Consider the following 21,797-nt stretch of genomic DNA (forward strand, 5'->3'; position numbering starts at 1 on the left):
CCACCTTTACCCCACCTCCTGTTAGCTTGAACCATTTGCACCGGAACAAAGGGACCCTAAAGGAGGGTCCATAGTCAAGTTCCCATATCTCCTCTATGTAACCATAATATGTGATCTTTTGCCCATTCTCGGTTGCTGCATCAAAGCGGACACCACTCGTTTTGGTTGGTGCTCTTTTTATCTTGGGCGATCGTGTAAAATGTATTCCCATTTATCTCGCACCCTTGGAAAGTCGTTATAGTCGAAGATGGTGTCTTGGCCAACATGTACAACTGATCTACAACATCTTCGTCACTCATTAAATGTTTTCTCAACCAACCGCCGAAAGTCTCCATGTGGGCCTTCCTAATCCGAGATTCAGGCTTCCTGTGGTTGTCCGAGCGTAAAATATTCTTGTGTTTCTCAAAGTACGGAGCCACCAAGCTGGAATTGGTCGAACCGTGTGGTGTGCTTCGACCAGAGAATGGCCGTCCATACATATCGTTGATTTCCTTCCGATCGTGCCTTTTCCACTTAGTCTCCCCTCGTGCCGCGATCGAGGAAGACCAATCGGCTTAAGGTCGAGAACAAAGTCAACACAAAACTCAATTACCTCCTCATTTCCATAGCCCTTGGCGATGCTTCCTTCTGTCCTAGCACGGTTACTGAACATATTTCTTTAATATTCCCATGAACCTCTCGAAGGGGAACATATTGTGTAGAAATACAGGACCGAGAATGGAAATCTCATCGACTAGGTGAACCAGGAGGTGCGTCATAATATTGAAGAAGGATGGCGGGAACACCAACTCGAAACCGACAAGACATTGGATCACATCGTTCCGTAACCGTGGTAGAACTTCTGGATTGATTACCTTCCGAGAGATTGCATTGAGGAATGCACATAGCTTCACAATGGCTACTCGAACATTTTCCGGCAGAGCCCCCTCAAAGCAATCGGAAGCAATTGCGTCATAATCACGTGGCGGTCGTGAGACTTCAGGTTTTGGAACTTTTTCTCCGCCATGTTTATTATTCCCTTTATATTGGACGAGAATCCCGACGGGACCTTCATACCGCTCGGGCATTCAAAAAAGATGACCTTCTCTTCTTTGGTCAGAGCGTAGCTGGCACGACCTTGAAACCGTTCCGGATGCAGGTCATCAGTGGTCTTTCAAACTTTGCCGGTCCCGCCGTGCTTCCTTTGTATCATTTGACTTCCCATACACGCCCAAGAAGCTTAGGATGTTCACGCAAATATTCTTCGTAACGTGCATCACGTCGATTGCGTAGCGGACTTCTAGGACTTTCCAATATTCTAGCTCCCGTAATATAGATTTCTTCTTCCACATGGCTACGTGCCCGTCGGCCTCCTTCGGAACCGATTGTCCGCCAGGACCCTTTCCAAAGATGACTTTCAAACCCTTGACCATATCAAATACCTCAAGCACCAGTAGTGTTCCGTAGTGCTTCGGCCGGTGATCTCGCCTTGCCGTTGTAATGCTTGCCTTTCTTTCTTACTCGGATGACCTTTCGGAAGAAATCGACGATGCCCAAGGTACACGTTCTTCTTACAATTTGGCAAATGTACACTTTCAGCCTCATGTAAGCAAAGTGCGTGCATGCATTGTATCCCTTATTTGACAGTCCGGAAAGGTTACTAAGAGCAGGCCAATCGTTGATGGTTACGAAAAGCAACGCTCGTAGGTCAAATTCCTCTTCTTTGTGCTCATCCCACACACGGACACCAGGTCTGCCCCACAGCTGTAAAAGCTCATCAACTAATGGCCTTAGGTACACATCGATGTCGTTGCCGGGTTGCTTCGGACCTTGGATGAGCACGGGCATCATAATGAACTTCCGCTTAATGCACAACCAAGGAGGAAGGTTGTAGATGCATAGAGTCACGGGCCAGGTGCTATGGCTGGAGCTCTGCTCGCCAAAAGGATTCATGCCATCCGTACTTAGACCAAATCTTATGTTCCTTGCGTCAGCTGCAAAATCTTTGAACTCTCTCGTCGATCTTTCTCCATTGCGTTCCATCTGCGGGGTGTCTCAACTCCCCGTCCGACTTACGGTCCTCTTTGTGCCATCGCAACAACTTGGCATGCTCTTTGTTCCTGAACAGACGTTTCAACCGTGGTATTATAGGAGCATACCACATCACCTTGGCGGGAACCCTCTTCCCGGGTTTCTGGCCCTCAACATCGTCACCAGGGTCATCGCCTCTGATCTTATAACGCAATGCAAGTGCATACCGGGCATTCATTCAAATTCTCGTATTCACCGCGGTAGAGGATGCAGTCGTTGATGCATGCATGTATCTTCGTAACCTCTAAACCTAGAGGGCGGACAACCTTCTTTGCTTCGTACGTAGTGGCGGGCAACTCGTTATTCTTTGGAAACATATTCTTCAACATTTTCAGCAAGTTTTCAAATGCCGAGTCAGCTACACCTGCCTCGTGCCTTCCATCTCAGCAAATCCAGCTGTGCAGCCCGAGTTTTTTCAGACCATCATCGCATCCGGGTACAGCGCCTTCCTGTGATCCTCTAACATGCGATCCAAATTCTCCCTCTCTTTTTCAGTTTCGCAGCGTCTCCGTGCATCAGCAATGGTCCGACCAAGATCATCAACGGGATCATCACGTGCCTCTTCTTCACCTTCCCCTTCACCTTCCCCTTCACCTTCAGCATCCTCCATGAAAGTATCACCGAAATGAGCAAGATAGCTTTCATCATTGAAATCATCCCCTTCTTCATCTTCTTCCATTATAACCCCTCTTTCTCCATGCTTGGTCCAACAATTATAGCTTGGCATGAAACCGTGCCGAAGCAGGTGCATGTGAACATCTCTTGAGGAAGAGTAACCATTCCGATTCTTACATTTAACACATGGACAGATAACAAAACCCCCTGCTTGTTCGCATTGGCCACTACGAGGAAATCTTTCAAACCCGCACTGAACTCGCCGGAGAGTCGGTTACCGTACATCCATTGTCGATTCATCTGCATTATTATAATATAAAATATATAATTAACCATCATGCATTTGTTAAACTAACTAGCTACAAACAATATAAATTAAATAATGAACTACACACACATGCACATTTTATCAACGACACATCAAAGGTTCAAGTTGCTAACCGTGATCGAGGAGGAAAAAATAAATGAGAAAGCTCAAGTGTGGCTCCAACACTTCATATCATGTTTGTTTCATGCTCTTGGGGCATTTCATCAAACACCTTATGTGCATAAGAGGAACCAAAAGCAAACCTAACACCCACTTGTGAAGCTTGTGAAGAGAATGGCACCAAATGGCTAAGTGTTGGCTGCTGGGTGGGTATATATAGGGGAGGGGCTTTAGTCCCGGTTGGCCTGGCCAACCGCGACTAAAGGGCTTCGGGCACCTTTAGTCGCGGTTGGCCAGGCCAACCGCGACTAAAGCCCCCCACGTGCACCGGCTGGCCACCGAGCGCCCTGGGCCCAGGCCTTTGGTCGCGGTTCGCCTCCCGAACCGCGACTAAAGGTACCATTAGTCGCGGTTCCTGCAGCATCGCGACTTATGGGGCTCACCCGAAGCCTGTTTTTCCACCAGTGATTACATACTCTCGAAACATACTAAACATGAACATACATGAAGATATTCGAGTATTAACTCTGTCTATTGCTGGAAAATTTTCTTTGATTTTACTCTTGTGGTGTGTTTGGCTGCGCATTGCACAACATTGTTAATGCAACCTAATGCAAAAGCTAGCATTTCAGCTCTATGTAATCTTAATCGCACATTCTACAGCCGTGGTAAAAACAAAGATGATCTATTGCTAGTGAATCTACACTTTCTTCATGTTCTTTCTGGCTACTTATAAGTTAGCCATCAAAAGTTCGATTGCTTTAAATTAATAACGCTCAAGATGCAACAACACACACAAGCAAATAGGAAAACAAGACACACAGCTTGATCGTCGAAGTCCTTATCCACCAAGGCGAAGCCACACACGCGAAGCGGTGAAAGCTGAAGCTGGAGGGAGCCCGACGTCAAAGAGATACCAGCTCAAACATACTCCAAAGGGCCAACTGCCCCGCTCCATCTCCGAAGCCGAAGAGATCCCCTGCTCCCTCACCCTGGATCGAAGGGCACCGCACTGTCGACCGGAGTCGCTCACCCTAGAGCTCAAACAGAGACCAGAGCCATTGAAACCAGAGAGCAACCCAAGCATAACCACCAAGAACAACCCAAGTATAACCACCAAGAACAACCAAGATCACTGCCAAAACAGCTCCACCACCGGGCCTAAGAGCTCACCCGGTATGACGCAAGCATATGGTGCCACGAAGGAACAACATCTCCAACAAGATATAGCACCCTCGCCGGAGAACCAAAAAGAAGCGCCGTGGAAGGATCCAGCCACGACCACCAAACAAACTTGGACCAACAAAACGTTGCCTCTTTTACCCAAGGCGGCGCCTTCAAGAAGGACACCACACCAGAGGCGTAGCCACCGCCCATTCCAAGAAGTATTGGGTTTTCACCCGCGTAGCCAGGGAGGTAGAGAAACCTCCAACAAGGGAAATATGCCCGCACGCGTGGCTGCCGTCGTGGCCAACCTACCAAGGATTTATGGTTACCCAGCCTTTTATACCTTTTCTCTGGTGTGTGCGCAGATTCTGCCGCATGTATGCCTAGACCGGCTCTTTCAGCAGCTGCTAACAACAGTCTAGACCTAGGTATATACAATGTAGTATAATTCTGCATACTAGTATCCATTTATACAGTCGTATGATTCTGCTCCTAATGTGTCTCTGCAGACAAATAATTCTGTTGCTTCCAATCCTCTCGGATCACCATTTGAACCTCGGAACATTCAACTAAGACCTTGATAAGTGAAATAACAAAATTCAGTTTAGAAGGTAAAGCAACTATATTCTGACAAAACATAGGCAATACAATAGTCTACAAACAGTGTGAAACTCCTGTCATGGCATACCTCTCATACCTCCATCCATTGGAGAGATAACAACTCTTGAGAAAAATCCATTCATGCATGAAAAACGGAAGTTAATCCCAATGCCAAGAATAAAAAGAAAACCTGACATGCTCACTATAGTAAATTTTGGTCATATATATTCCCCTGATCAACAACTATCTACTCCCTCCTGTTGAAGGATAGAGAGGGAGAGAGATATGCGGAATATGATGGATGTATTATTGAGCCTCATGGGCGAGTATATATAGGCGTACAGGGATCATCTTGGAGTGCAAGACAAGACACAAGATCTATCTCTATCCTAGACTACCTAAACCGTACGTATACCAAATATATCTCTAACACTCCCCCGCAGTCGTAGCGGTAGTGACGTGAACAACAGTAGCGTCGCGGACGGTCAGACTGGAGATAAACCGAAGTGGACCCCAGAAGGCTGACACTCCCCCGCAGTCGTAGTGGGAGCATCGTGGACGGAGTTGCGTCGCGGATGCTTGGACTGGAGAGGAGGCTGGTGAGGCGCAAGCGAGGTGGTAGCCCTTTATGCCGATGTCGAGGTAGCCGAGAGCGTGGGTGCTGCAACCTTGGTCGAGGGAGCCGCGCGAGGGATTGCCGTGGTTGATGTCGTGGGCGGGTGCCGATGTCGATGTAGCCGCAAGCGCGTAGTGCGCGAGGAGAGTGACGGAGACGCGTCGAGGCAGTCGTGGAGAGGGCGTCGATGCCGAAGTCGATGCAGTCGGAGCCGTCGGGGACGAGGTGCGACCCTAGTTTTGCCAGAACCAGGCGCACGTCGGGGACGAAGGCATACTTCGGTTTTGCCAGAACCGAGTACACATAGAAGAAGTCGGTGACGCGGTCGAGGCAGTCGTAGAGGCGATGCCGAAGAAGACGTTGTCGAAGCCGATGAAGACGAGACGTCCGACGCGAGTTTGCCAGACTCGGGAACGTGTCGGGTAGGGAACATTACAAAGTGCGCGCCATGTCGGAGTAGACTAGTAGAGGAGGTCTCGACGACGGGTGTCGGAGAAGAGGAGCAGGTGGTGTAGTCGGGGAAGAGGCGAGTCTCGACGACGGGTGTCGGAGTAGAGTAGCAGGTGACGTAGTCGGGGAAGAGGCGAGGACGCTGGCGGCGAAGCTGTAGTGTACGAAGACGTAGAAGGCGGCTAACCCAGCGGTGACCAGGGGTGGTCATGCTGGACGCCTAGACGGGCGTTGCGCGTGGTCGGCGAGCTCAGCGCGACCCGGAGCGGTTGGTGAGCCCAGCGGCGACCTGGGTGGGGCGCGGCGGCGGTACACGAAGTAGGCGAGGAAGACCCAGCGGCGTGACGAAGACCATGCGCGGATGGAGGCGACCCGCGCCGAAGGGGCGGCGCTGTGGTGGCCTCGGACATACGCGCGGGGGACGGCGAAGGCGACCGCGTGCGGCGACGCCACGGCCTGAGGGGCCGGCGTAGCTGCAGGGCGCGAGTCGGTGCAGCGGCGGAACGCCACCAGCGACGTACGCGCCTCAGAAGGCGCGTCGTCGGCTAGCAGCGGGGACCAAAGGCGGCGGCGCTGCGACCCGAAGGGGCGACGCAGCGGCAACCCGATGCTCAATCGGTGGTATGCGCGTGCTCGGGGACGTGCTTGGCGGAGACGTGCGCGCTATCGGTTGATCAGACCGACGGCAACGCTGTACGCGCCATGGCGTGGACGACGCGCAGATCGGAGTCGATGGCGGCGTTGTCGATGTAGTCCCGGTGATGACGGCGAAGATGAACCGGCGATGGAGACCGTGCAGGCGAAACAGCCTCGCTGCATCGCACGTAGGGGCGCCCGTGTGCGGCGCGTGCGGCTGTGCCGTGCGGTTGATGGCCGGTGCAGGTCGATGCCATTGTTGGAGTAGAGGCGCAAGTGGACGACGGCGATGGGCGACTCAATCCGATCTATGATCGGTAAACCAAAAAAGAAAACGCCGGTCGAGCGACCGACGACGCAAAAAGAAAACCAATCTACGGATTGGAAAAAAAAAGACTCGAGGGCAGCGGATCAACGGATCGGCGAACGAACCCTCATACGGATTGCGCGGCCCCCAGAGTAGATCATGGAGATCGACCTCTCCGGGGGCGGCGCGGCGCGGAAGCTTGGGCGGCGGCTAGGTTAGGATCGGCGCTGCTCTGATACCATGTAGAACTGCATGCTCTAACCAATGCAACCAAAAGACCGATCTGATGGAAGAGATTAGGCAATGCATTTATACTTCAACATGTAGAACTGCATGCTCTAATCAATGCAACCAAAAGACCGATCTGATGGAAGAGATTAGGCAATGCATTTATACTTCAACACTCCCCCTCACGTGTGGCTCCCTCAGGCCTAAACGTGGACCGAAAGTGGGCTGCAATATTTTTATTTTATATTGCGCCAACCGGGTCTTGAACTCAAGACCTCTTGGCTCTGATACCATGTAGAAGAATAGAGAGGGAGAGAGATATGCGGAATATGATGGATGTATTATTGAGCCTCATGGGCGAGTATATATAGGCGTACAGGGATCATCTTGGAGTGCAAGACAAGACACAAGATCTATCTCTATCCTAGACTACCTAAACCGTACGTATACCAAATATATCTCTAACACCTCCGTCTCAGTTTACTAGTCATTCCCGTATCTCTAGGTCGCCAATTTGACCTATATAATTTAAATTATATAATGCAAAAAATATATTATTAGAAAATAGAACATCTAAACTTTCTAATGGTATAATTTTTATGACATATAACTAATGCTAACTTGATCAAATTTGTGACCTAGAATACATGCACACCTAATAAACGGTGAGAGAGTGAGTATTCAAAATTAAAATCAGAATTAAAGGTGAACAATTAAATCAACCAAAACTTCCTCGCATGCCTCTACTCTTTATATGCAAAACTTTAGCCTGCCCCTAAAGGTTCAAGCATACATATGTTTGTGTGCAAGTGCAACAAAAGAGAAGCTCCAAAACCAGCGCCCTGTGAACAGGGCCCTAGAATCAAGGGGGACAGGTGACTGGTGACGCAAAAGAAGAAAGCAATGCAAGAAATGAGAGGTGTAATGTTTAACTAAGGAAGCCATAACCAATGTTGCAGTCAACGTTTCTCCTACTGGCGTGTTTTTAACTAGTGCCTTTCTTTTGCTGCTCTCTTGGGGCGCTTAAATTATTGAAATTTACATTTATCTGCAATTTTCATTAGGGTCCTACCCATCACTCATGGTGATTGATTAGCTCGCAGTTTGATGCATACCTGCAATTTTCATTAGGGTCCTACTATAAGATACTTCATTACCAACAAGCTTACAAAATTAACAAGGTTAAAAGATCAACAGAACGACGACTACTCCCGCTCAACGAACTGGCCCACAAACATCTGAACTTCGCTCCAAATGTCCAAACTCCAAAGTGTGAATTTTCCAGAAACCATTACTCCATTACTTTCAGAAAAGGATGTTTCGGGGAAAAAATACTATTGCTATTCTTTCTAGGACAAGTACTACATAAACTAAACCACACTTGCACTAGACCTCTTCACTTATCATCTCCCGCATGCTAATTTTATCTCCCCAATGCCATATATGTACGATCCTAAACCTCGATCCCTATAGATTAGCATCCAGCTCATTCCATCCACTACCTAGAACCCCTCTAAAGCAGCACGCTCCTAGCTAACTGATCACACCCAGTCACATTCACGTTGCCCAATTGGCACTGCCATTTGCCATCATGGGGTGCACCACCTCAAGGCAAGCCCGGCATGACCTCCGGCACTGCCCTTCTCCGCTCCCTCTACCGCGCTGCCAGTCGTTCCCCGCCCGCTTCGACGCCGGCGTCCACCTCGTGCGGCTCACGTCGTCGACGCTTGGGTCCCTCGAGATCGACAAGGCCGCCGGGCTGCGTGCGCTGGAGGCCGCGGCCACGGCGCGCGCGCCCAGGAGGCTGGTCCCGCGCACGCCCACCATGACGCCGCCGAATGAGCCCGAGGACATCGACGCATGGGCGCTCATGGCCGGCCTCGAGGAGCAGTCGCCACTTCTGGCCGCGCCGTTCGGACGTCACTCCTTCTCGTTCCCGATCGCGGCGCCGCAGGAGTTCGCCGCGTCGTCCAAGGTTACGCCGCTGCCCATGAGGATGCCTTCCGTGAACGGCGAGGTGAAGGCGAGCAAGCCCATGACGCCGCCGCGCAAGAAGAAGGCCGTGCTCTACTTCACGTCGCTGCGCGGCGTGCGCGCCACGCACGAGGACTGCTGCCTGGCGCGCGCCATCCTCAAGGGATACAGCGTGCGCGTCGACGAGCGGGACGTGTCCATGCACCGCGAATTCCGCGACGAGCTCCACGGCCTCCTCGGCCTCAGGGGCGGCGCCCTCTCCAAGTGCTGGACGCCGGCCGCGCCGATCCTCCCGAGCCTGTTCGTGGACGGGGAGTTCGTGGGAAACGCGGAAGAGCTGAAGCGGCTGCACGAGAACGGGGAGCTGGCGGCGAGGCTCGCCGGGTGCGAGAGCGCGGCGGCCGGCGAGTCAGGCGCGTGCGAGGCTTGTGGCGACGCACGGTTCGTGCTCTGCGAGGAGTGCTCCGGTAGCTGCAAGGTGTACGTGGACGACGAGGACGAGGTCTACGACGACGGAGAAGAAGGGATGGACGACGGTGGCGCGGGGTTCCGGCGGTGCACGGAGTGCAACGAGAATGGCATCGTGAGGTGCCCCGTCTGCTGCTGCTCCTGAGACGTTTCAGAACTTCTTTTTGTGCTCGGCGCGCCATTTCTATGTGGTGCTCAGCCTTGTGATTTTGTGAATGCATGATCCTGTGTGTTTTTCGCCTGATCGGCGGTGAATGATCTCTTGTTTTTTCTTCATGCATGTATCTCTGTGAGTCAATGAGATGCAGGCACTGCATACTTGATTCATGTGGTGTTACTCTGAATTCTGAAATGAACCAAATGTTGCGCATCAAGTTCAGATAGTTTCTTGCCGGCCCCGACGGCAGTGGACCGTTTCCTTTACGCGTCCCGTTGAGTGGTCGGAGTCGCTGGTAAATCTAGGCTCTAGCGTAGCCCGGCCAATGGTCTCTGTTCAAAGCCGGCGCCGCACGGTAGCACCCATTTGAAAATAAAGAAATTGTATGAATTACAAAGCGAGCTATCGATCAGATCGGGACAGTTGGACTGTTGGAGCAAAACAAGGTGCTGCAACCAAAAATTCGCGGTGGATTAGTACAGTATAAGACATAGCCTCGTAGTTTCTAGATCAATCACCATCGAGTAGGATGTGGACACAAGGTTTTGTTGAAACTGACGAGCCTTGTTTGGAGTAACTACTACTAGTAATTTCAGAGGATACTCATTTGGTCGCTTTATTCAATTTTAATTTCAAAAGAGTCTTGTTCAAAAAAAAAAAATTCAAAAGAGTACTGTCATTGAGAGTAGACCCGTAGCTGTACAAGTGGTGTCAACTAGTCCCAAATCTTCAGTGGTGTAGATTCACGTCTAGAACTATTTAAGTTGTTTATCGCCGGCCATGATCCTATGCAGCCTAGACAAGCTTTCGCCTGTTCACGTGACGCTTTGACCGTTGCCATGTTGATCATCATTTTTATTGGCAAATATAAAAAAGATCATATTTGTAAATAGATCAACACTTGCAATAAGTTGGTTATCGAGTTCATCATTTCTGTTAAATGTGATTTCTTATCGTGGTTATTTTTGAAAAGATGAATGTCGCACGATGATAACCAAGGCCACAACCCATGCAAGCACACTGACTGTGAAGCCCAAGACAAGCAAAGCTGTGGCAGTGTGCTCGAGATTGCACCCTTAGAGCAACTCCAATAGTATTACTGGTTGTTGTCTATAAGAAAGATGACACTACTTTTTGAATGGATGATCCACCTTTCATTCACACAACTTGCTTAGGAGGCTAGCTCTTGCGTAAGAGCCCACTTACATTCTCTCTCATCTTCTCTCTCCTCCAACTAGACACAAATATATTATTTTAATCCTTGTAGCCAGCTGACTAGAACTTATTGTACTTGCTCTCATTAGCAGAATGGGTTCAGAAGAAACGAAAAAAAAGGCATCTTTGATTATTCTTGTAGCTGCGCTACTCTCTACCTACTACTCTTTTTTTTACACATCTCTCTACCTACTACTCTATCTTTCTTCCTCCCCAAATAAACTCTCCCTTGTATCTGGAACTTGTATCTCACGGTATGATTGCTGCACCCCCATGGGGCTCTCACAGGCGTTTGGATTTTGGGCCGTCCGATCGAGCTGACGTGGCGCGATCTCGGCCAGCCATTCCATCCAGGGCGCGAGGCCCTCCCGCAGACCCGCATTTTATCCACGGGTCCTCGTGAAGCCCGCTCGGCCCGGACTCTCCCGTCGCGCGTGGCTGCGAGCTCCAATCCCGTCGCTCCCTCTCCCCTTCCTCCTCCGCTCCCGCCCGCCGCCCTCCGCTCCGCGCCCGCCCTCTCCCTCTCCCCTTCCTCCTCCGCTCCCAGCCCGCCGCCTCCGCTCCGCGCCCGCCCCTCTCTCTCCCCGGTCCCCAATCCCCTCGCGAGCTTCGTCTCGTCTCTCAACCACCCAATCCTCACGTTCCCCTCCTCCTCAACCCCCTCAAATCCCGTCCACTTCTCCTCCCCCACCCCATTTTCTGGTCTCCTCCATGGATGGAACGAGGAGATGCGAAGGGAGGGCACCATGGATGAGGGCGCCAAGCCAACTCAGAAGCTGTGGAGGAGCACGGAGGAAGGTGAACAACGATGTGTTTCTCCTGTTTGTTCTCCTTCCCGTGGGATGAGCGCGGTCGGCCGTCCGGCCATCTTCGTCTTCAGGCCACGCCATTGCAACGCCTTATGTACCGCTGTGCCACCACAGCCGTCATCTTTATCCACTTCCTCCACCAGGTCAGCAGGTCGAAAATATTTGTCTTTCTCTCAATGTATCCTTGACACTTCGATTCTAGGTTGTAGGCATCCATAGATCCGGCCGTGATGAATCCCAAACGACACCATGGTGTGGATTTGATGTGGGTGCAACGAGGATTTGGTTGGTGTCAGGTTTGGTGAGTAGGAAATCACTAGCATTGGCTCCGGTGACGCTGAAGACACATATGTGCGGCAGGTATGAAGTCATGTGCCTAATCCTCTTTCTCGCCTCACCTTGCATGGAGGAAGGAGTAGGTTGCTATTAGAATCTGTCGTCACATGCATACACAGGGATTTCAGATGCACATTCTGTCCCTTTTCATTAACAAGGATTTAGTTTTTGTTTCCAGGAATTTCAGCTAAGGTACAAAGGACAGAGAAGGTTGAGTAGACCAACGAAGGCGCAATATGGGGTGCGGCCAGATTATCATCATCAGGTGACGAACATAGAGTAAAATTTTAATCAGTTATAGCTGAATCAGTACTACACCCTTATAGGCTTGGTAGAACACCATTTGTTTGGTGCAAACATGACAATTTAGGTGTGTTTGATAATGATCTTATTCTTAATATACATTATAATGATAATATGTTTTAGTCAGGTGAGAAAGCGCCACTTGATCAACTTGTGGATTGGCTTGTCATTGCTCGGGGAGCATGTTTCTCCGCAGGCAAGGAACATGGACATGCTATGAATGAGGTAGAGTGCCTTTTGTTTTCTCTCGGTTGCTCGTTTCTACTTCTGAATCTTGATCTCTGTAGATATGAAGTAAACTTAGAGGTATCCAACCATCTACATTGTATACATTTGTTTATTAACAATACTAACGGCCAACAACTTCGGACAACATTACTAGCGTTTATCATGGCTGTTGCCTACGTTTATAATTTGTTTTACTTTTTTCAACACCTTGGATATGTTGGATTTTGGATTGTATACAAAGGTGAGTAACTAACAGGCTGTAATTTAATTTTGAAATGGTTGAATTATTGTATGGGGAAATGGATAAAATTGTTTCTTTGCTCCGTTTGGGTTTTACCGAGGAAGAAGTCTCATCTCGCTATTGACAATTTTGTTAAGCTTTTATATTGTTCAATATTGTTATCTTCCTTACTACTTTTACTAGATATAGTCATTCCTCCTTCAATATACGATTTACGATATTCTTCCAGTGGGTTGCCTATAATCTTTGTTAGTAGCATTTACGCGAACAAAACATACCTTTCATACTTTTAGCATGCATTATTTTGTCCCTTTTGGATTATCTTTGACCTACATGCCTACTTGTTATGTAACATGGCTCCCCGTTCTTTATTATCAGAGGCTAATGGGAATTAAATTCCATCTGACCTAAAGTATCAGATCTCATATACGTATGTAATGACATGCTCCCCAAGTACACTATCGCAAAACTACTGAAACATGATGTTAGGACAGAACCACAACTGCAGCCACAATTTTAATGTATAAGTATGTCAGTTATTTGCTGGCAAGTACAATTTTAATGTATAACATGATGTGCCTAATCCTCTTTCTGCCTCACCTTGCATGGAGGAAGGAGTAGGTTGCTATTGGAATCTGTCGTCACATGCATACACAGGGATTTCAGATGCACATTCTGTCCCTTTTCATTAACAAGGATTTAGTTTTTGTTTCCAGGAATTTCAGCTAAGGTACAAAGGACAGAGAAGGTTGAGTAGACCAACGAAGGCGCAATATGGGGTGCGGCCAGATTATCATCATCAGGTGACGAACATAGAGTAAAGTTTTAATCAGTTATAGCTGAATCAGTACTACACCCTTATAGGCTTGGTAGAACACCATTTGTTTGGTGCAAACATGACAATTTAGGTGTGTTTGATAATGATCTTATTCTTAATATACATTATAATGATAATATGTTTTAGTCAGGTGAGAAAGCGCCACTTGATCAACTTGTGGATTGGCTTGTCATTGCTCGGGGAGCATGTTTCTCCAGAGGCAAGGAACATGGACATGCTATGAATGAGGTAGAGTGCCTTTTGTTTTCTCTCGGTTGTCGTTTCTACTTCTGAATCTTGATCTCTGTAGATATGAAGTAAACTTAGAGGTATCCAACCATCTACATTGTATACATTTGTTTATTAACAATACTAACGGCCAACAACTTCGGACAACATTACTAGCGTTTATCATGGCTGTTGCCTACGTTTATAATTTGTTTTACTTTTTTCAACACCTTGGATATGTTGGATTTTGGATTGTATACAAAGGTGAGTAACTAACAGGCTGTAATTTAATTTTGAAATGGTTGAATTATTGTATGGGGAAATGGATAAAATTGTTTCTTTGCTCCGTTTGGGTTTTACCGAGGAAGAAGTCTCATCTGCTATTGACAATTTTGTTAAGCTTTTATATTGTTCAATATTGTTATCTTCCTTACTACTTTTACTAGATATAGTCATTCCTCCTTCAATATACGATTTATTTACGATATTCTTCCAGTGGGTTGCCTATAATCTTTGTTAGTAGCATTTACGCGAACAAAACATACCTTTCATACTTTTAGCATGCATTATTTTGTCCCTTTTGGATTATCTTTGACCTCCATGCCTACTTGTTATGTAACATGGCTCCCCGTTCTTTATTATCGAGGCTAATGGGAATTAAATTCCATCTGACCTAAAGTATCAGATCTCATATACGTATGTAATGACATGCTCCCCAAGTACACTATCGCAAAACTACTGAAACATGATGTTAGGACAGAACCACAACTGCAGCCACAATTTTAATGTATAAGTATGTCAGTTATTTGCTGGCAAGTACATTTTTTTACTTCTAATCAACTATTTATTGCTTGTTCTGATGAGCTCCTACAAACGTTAAAATGTCACTTTTCTTATTCTTTTCAGGTCAGGAAGCACCAGTTCATGAGCTGGCTGAACCCATTTTTGCAAGGCATATTGCCAGTACCATTGAGCAGAAACAGGTAATGAATGATATTCATTTCTCGCTGCTTCAGACTACAACCAGCAACACAGCTTCTCCTAGCCTCTCCCCCACTATATTTTTTTTACATGTTTGCAGTGGTCAGATTTAATCATGCTTTATTGGTTGTTTCTCTTCTTCTAAGATGCTTGCATAACCTTGCAGCAGGGTCCTCTTTCAGTTCTTGAGGGTGATCTGCAAAAAAAAAATACAAATGCATAATCTTGCAAGCAGGCGAAAAACATGTCTTCGCTGAAATCCGTTAGGAGTTTTAGTGAGTTAAATCAATTTTGCATATACACTAATACTGAGCTCTGAAATGTTCTTTTTAACATTGTCTGGTAGTACCATGACATCTTAATCATTTGAGCATCCATTTCTTCTCAGGTGCAGGGAAGTGGCGTGCCGCTGCGTGGTTTGGATGGCCAACCCCTGACCCGGTGGTTAGCTGGTTGAGGTTGGTTCCAGTACACACTCCATCCCCTTTCTCGATCTGAGGCTGTGATGTTCTTGATCCCGATCCCGAGAGGTGGCGCTTTTTTAGTCTATTTCAGATGTGTGTTTGTGACTGTTCTTCGTACGCATTCCTTGGATGATCATGTGTTCATGTAGTATAAGCTTAATCGATTGTCACCCATTGCAGATTGCTTCTATAGGGCAGGGATAGTAAATTAGAGCAAGCAGCAGTGCAGCACTACAATTAGTGACCCTAATTAGTATCAAAAAGTTGTTTGATGTACCAAAAATGCATTTTTTTGGAGAGCAGTCTGTAATTTGTCGCAATTGTATGATGCATTTGATTTATGTGATGATTGGCACTCATCATGCAGGCTCAGGGGCCACCTGTGCGTTTCAGCGGTGGGAGCGCAACTGCCGTCTTCTTTCATAGATTGGGTATCTAGCTCTGATTTATTTAACAGGTAATACGTGCTTCTCTCTATAAATATTTGCATATGTTATACAAAAGTACAATATCAGATGAGAAATATAGTTCTATTTGAAGAATGTGTTCTTACTTTCCTTTTGAAATATAGCAGATGAGAAATATTTAATTAATCTGAATAGGCTTCTCATTACATTGCATGGGCTGTGCTTAGCCTTAGTTTCCTGCCTAGAGTCCCAGCTTTATAATCCTTCATTCTTCAATCCTTTTTAGCATGCCTACATGGGTAATGACGACCTTCAAGGACAATCGTGCATGCATCCCCTAGAGCAATTCTTGCTAGGCTTTTGGCGATGAATACGAATTTTTCAGCGCAGCTATTATCAGAGCCTGCCCTTTTGGCAAACATTCAACGGCCAGGGAAATCTGTAAAAGATAATCTGCTGCTCTCTTTGGTTGACATGTGGATTGACAAGGTACATTCTGCAACGTTTCCCTCTTCATTGGACTGAGATACACGTGTCGGCTTAATACATTCTTTCCTCATAGTTCAAGCGGCTAACGATGTACTCCCTCCATTCCCTAATATAAGATATTTTGGTAGGTTAAATCAGCTTACCCCTCTTATATTAGGAAACATAGAAAGTAGTTTATTATGCTGGTTGGTTCGACGCCATTATGTCTGTGTTAACTGCAGTTTAGGAGTAACAACAATGCCTGGAGAAATGCTTTTACGTATATATTCATAGCTCATTTCTAGGTCCAGCTTCAGCCTTATTATCTTCAGGCCTTCCCATAAGTCAATAAGATGGGGCAAATTATCTTTCTAAAAAATGGAAAAGTCACGACAACTTATACATGTTAACTGGCGTGGATTTGTATACACCTGCAACTAGCATATCCTTACAGCTTGTGTATCGTGCTATAGGCAAGATGTCAAAGGGAGACAATACCATTCAGTTATTTGTTGGCGTAGATATTCAATTCTTGTGCACTTTGTAAGGAACTCGGGTGCTTTCAAGCAGTAGTATATTGAGCGCCACCAGGTTATCATCCTTATTTTGGTCGTACTTGAAATGTTGCTGCATACTAAAATAGTCATATTATTTAGTACACATTAATTTGATATGCAGTCACTATTATCTTTTATCAAGATTGTTTGTGCCTTAAACATTATGTATGTTCATTACCATGCTTTATGGTGTCGCGGAGTAGTGTTTCATAAGATATGTAATGATTCAAGATTGTTTATGTTTCAACTCTGCACCGAAAGATATATGTTTTTTGGCAGCCGCTGAGATATATGATTTAATTTCGCATGGGGAGGAGAAGAGAAGACAAATAGGCAGATCTATGGGAAAATTTCTAAATACATGCATCTGGTGTGCCATTGTTTCCTCAGGTATGATGAACACTATTGTTGTTGTAGTGCTAAATAACGGTACGTATCTACACATACCCTAAAGGATTGAAGAGTAATATAATTTACTATCCGTACAAATAGACAACTCAGAATAATGTAGTTCCTGTAGAGCATAATTGATTCTTCTCCTTTGCTTCCGGCTTTGTACTCTCTCAATACTCCTTGTGTCTTTTGCGTTAGCCCAGGCGGAAGAAGACATAGATGCTTGTGTTTTATTTATTTCATTCATTGTATGTTGGAAGTCTGTATCTGCTTGATATCTTCTTCCCTTTTAGCAATATTTTTTTCATGTTTGTATTATCGGTGGCTGCTAATTTATTATGTGAAGATTGTTTCCTCACGAATATATGAGCTCATATCGGATTTGCGCTGGCTTATTGTTGCTTCCGTGCTTACATGATAACTGATTTTGTGATTTTTCACCATATAAAATTCCCGCTCTTAGATAATTATGAATGCTTTTATATCCTTTGCATGGAATAAGCAAGTGAGAAAGTTCAAAGGCACCTTAGGTTATATTGAGGACAATTTCAAGTTTTTATTTTATTCACATATAGGTTGAAATTGTATGATATTTGTGCGCTCCTTTTCTTTAATATATCATGCTATTGAAAGAGATATTATTTTTCTTATGATCACAAGATGATTCAGAGTTGTTAGTTTCTTTTTTTGTCTTGCTTCTGTCCTTCCAAGTCCTAATCATGCATGTGCTCATACCTCTATTTTTTGGAAAGATGATGATAACAAATTGACATTTCCAGGTATGTAGCCACTCCCATGTGATTTAGCTTAATCTTCTATGTACGATACATTCACCTTCCACCGCAACGGGGTGTATGAGGTTGGCATGATGCTATGAGAGGTACTAACTATCTCAGCGGTGAGCTCTTTATGCAATCCTGATCTTCATAAGCAGATGGCTGAAATGATTAGCAAAAACTGAAAGTTGCGAGTGATACTTGATTGTTGCGCTATCTAAACCGTCTAATACCAGTTTCAGATATCTGGTTAAACATGTTTACTTAGAATGTCTTTGATGGATTTTAGGTGTTTTGGTACCATGATCTGTTGTTAGAATTCCTTCATTGATTCTGGTTGATTGGATTAGACTGATCCATGTATAATTTCCAGTTGATTCAGGTAACTATATTTACAACTTTATCAAGCTACTGAAACAAGTTCCGGCTAAACCACCTATTGTATTGATCCATTTTAGTGCAATTAAGCCAGTGTTGCTAAGCATATAGTGACGTATCATGTTCTCGCATCTACCGTCTTATGCATATTGTGACCACGCCCGTGATAGGGTTGACCTCGGCCTCCAATGGCTCTGCCTTCCTTGAGATGGCGACCCATATGGCACCGGCAGAAAGCCCAAGCAGCATCCGAAGCCGGCGCTTGAGATGGAGGCTCGATCCCGTCCACGTCGAGCTCGCCTAGCGCCCGCTCGCCCGGTTAGTGCCGAGGACCTTGAAACGTCACCAAAGTTGAATTTTCTGATTCTAGAAGGTTTTAATTGTCAAACACAATTGTATTAATCATCCGGCATTTTTTTGGGATCGGTGGAAGTAGTATATTTAACTATTTTCATGATTCTATATAAGTATTGTTGTTCCGTTTGTTTTTGTGTGGTTGGGTCTAATTTCACCTTATTAACTTTGTTTTCTAAATTCTATATAGCGCATTTCTATTTAGAAGTAGATCGGTTCGAGTTTCACGGGATCGTGCGCCAAGGCGCACATCTAAATCTAGTTGGATGTTAACTGGATGATTCCGTGCTATCCGGTGGGTTCAACTAGCAAGGACCGTCACAATTGATATCAAGAGCCACTCAATCGGAGAGATCGTCGAAAATCCACACACAATCAGAGAGATTCTTTGAGATCTGTATCGGGCGCAGCTAGAGTGGGTTGGGATCTCTCATAAAAGCCCTACTCTTGTTTGTGTTCGCAGCGGCGGTGTGCGGAGGCTTCATTGTTCACGGTTGCGTTGGGGATTTGGTGTGAATCGACGTGGGTGTTCATTCGGCCATATATTTGGTGACGATGAAGTTTCCTTTGCCATACCTTGCGCTAGGGTAAAAATCATGTTGGTTCGGTCATCTCGGTGTGGTCTAGGACGTGTTCTTAGGTTGACTACAGAGGAACAAAGTTCTTAATACTCGTTGGTCTCGGTGGCAGTAGAGTTGTAGTTGGAAGCTTCTTCATCACGGCTCACCCACCAACATTGACGGTGCGGGTTACTGCGGTCGAGCAACAAGCTACGGCCATGGCTCTCACTGTAGAAGACCTATCGGAGCAGCTAAACAGTATTCTCGCGGATTTGGTGTCTGTAGTACCAGCGATGACTCGGAATATAATAAGTTGTCACAAACTATGGGTCACTACTAAAAGCTTACTCAGGTCACATGACAATACCGCCAACAAGGTTGATGTTGTCGAAGCACAGATGCTTCAAATGGGCACGCGACTCACCTCCAGTGAGGGCACAATCAATACTTTGCTTGGCACATCATCTAGCATGTATGAGCACAACGAAGACATTGAGAACCAGGGCACTGCTTCCGAGCAGGCTCTTGTCAATTTTACGGTTCTCACTACCCTTATACAGTTTGATTCTAGCGCATCACATGTTTAGTTTCACAACCATAGAGGTGGAAAATAATACCATAATCAGGAGTTTCACATGCCTAAAACAAATTTCCCTAAATTTGATTGCACTCATCCTAAGTTGTGGAAAGAAAAAAACAGAAAATATGTCTACGCTATTGATGTTCTAGAAGAATATAAAGTCGACGTAATACTCAACACTACATTCCATCAGTTCTGCGGCCATGTGGTTGCAAACCTATGCTCACAACATGATATAGCTAGTTGGGCACACCTGTGTGTGGCGATCCGCCAGAAATTTGGTAAGAATTTGTACTATGCTAACATGAGTAGAATTCTCACATTAAAAAGTTACATGATGTGGAATCTTACGCTAGGGGATTTGAGTTCTTGTAGCATCAGGTGCCGGCACAAAATCCTTCCCTAGATGACACCTTCTTTGCTGCTAAATTTGTAAAGGGACTAAACAGGCATATTGAATCAACTACAGTTTTTTTTGAACAAGCTCAAGTTTTACATCAGCTTAGAACAATTGATGGTGCTATTACCTTGTCTCTTTTACAAGAAGCAAAATCTCAAGAATTCAGTAGACCTAGATGTGAATACAAGAACTGGCATAACAAAGCTCGATCTAGCAAATTGGGACAACATCTAGCTAACAACTAAATTGTGATAGTTGTGAAGCAAGCAATAACTGCACCAACCAAATTAGATGATCCAAGAGCTCAGTGAAGAGCTACGGGTGAATGTTTCAAGTGTTTAAGTAAATATGGACTTTCTCACAAATGTCTCAAACAAGTGGAGTTGCAGTCATGGAAGAAATTTGTGCAGCCCTGCATATTGACAATGATTCATATTCGAATGATGAAGATCATGATTGTGATAGCAGCAATGAATCTAAAACAGAGCAAGTCATGAGTCATCTACTGCTGAAGGGACAACAAGCAAGAAAATGATGAGATTGTTGGGCCACATATATAAAACTCAAATTCTAATACATATCGACTCTGGTAGTTCTAGAAACTTCATTAGCACATCTATGTCCAATACTCTCTAGCTACCTGTGCAACAGATTGCTCCAGTACAAGTCACTATTGCCAATGGGAAACAACTGGTTAGTGAAAAAGTTTCCAACCTTGAAGTCAGGAACCTAGGATACTAAATCTGAAACACATGTTAGAGTATTTCCTCTCAAATGTTATAACATGATATTGGACATGGAATCGTTAGAAAAATGTAACAAAGGCATGTAACGGAGTGATTGTATTCATGGATGATATTCAGGTCCGAACTTCATTACCTGCACATAAGAAACTATTGCAACAAGTATTGAGCACATTGATACAAAGTCATGTGTATGTCAATATGTCAAAGTGATCATTTGCTCAGACTATCTTGAAATATTTAAGGCATGTGATTAGTGAAGGAGCCGTGGCTACTGATGCCACTAAGAACCAAGCTATTAAACATTGGCATGTCCCACAAACTGTCAAGCACATCAGAGCTTTTTTGTGTTTAGCTAGACAGAAAAATTATTGTTAATTATGGTTCAATCAATAAACCATGGAAAAAAATTCTCAAGAAGAATGTGCAATTTATTTGGACAAGGGCAGCTCAGGAAGCATTCCTCGCATTGAAACATCCATTATTTGCATCACTGGTTTTAGCTCTACACAATTTTAACTACAACTTTGTGGTACACATCTGGTGTCAGAATTGGAGACGTGCTATACCAAAAAGGACACCCTATTGCATATCACAGTAAGGCATTGAGAGTCCTAAAGCACAAACTTTATCAATCTATGAAAAATAATACCTACCTATGATTTTAGCTATAGAAAAATGGAAACCTTATTTGCAGCACAAGGAATTCATCATATATACTGAGCACAAAATATTTACCCATTAGGAATCTCAACATCTCATTAAATTTATTCAACATAAGGCATTCTGAAAACTATTAGGCATGCATTATAAAATGAAGTACAAGTAAGGTACAAATAAAATT

At 45.4% G+C, this 21,797-nt stretch overlaps 1 protein-coding gene across 1 annotated transcript; it reads left to right on the forward strand.

The window, feature by feature from the left end:
* Positions 1–8,707: 8,707 nt before the first annotated feature.
* Positions 8,708–9,703, forward strand: LOC124694792 (uncharacterized protein At3g28850-like). The gene has a single exon (XM_047227738.1). The coding sequence runs from the start codon at positions 8,708–8,710 to the stop codon at positions 9,701–9,703; it is 996 nt and encodes a 331-aa protein (XP_047083694.1).
* Positions 9,704–21,797: the final 12,094 nt, after the last annotated feature.

The sequence above is a fragment of the Lolium rigidum genome, chromosome 3 (genome assembly GCF_022539505.1).
Source record: "Lolium rigidum isolate FL_2022 chromosome 3, APGP_CSIRO_Lrig_0.1, whole genome shotgun sequence".
NCBI lineage: Eukaryota > Viridiplantae > Streptophyta > Magnoliopsida > Poales > Poaceae > Lolium > Lolium rigidum.

What these genes read in the sequence shown, in the direction of transcription:
- LOC124694792 (XM_047227738.1), top strand. Translation starts at nt 8,708, where the DNA reads ATGGGGTGCACCACCTCAAGGCAAGCCCGGCATGACCTCCGGCACTGC.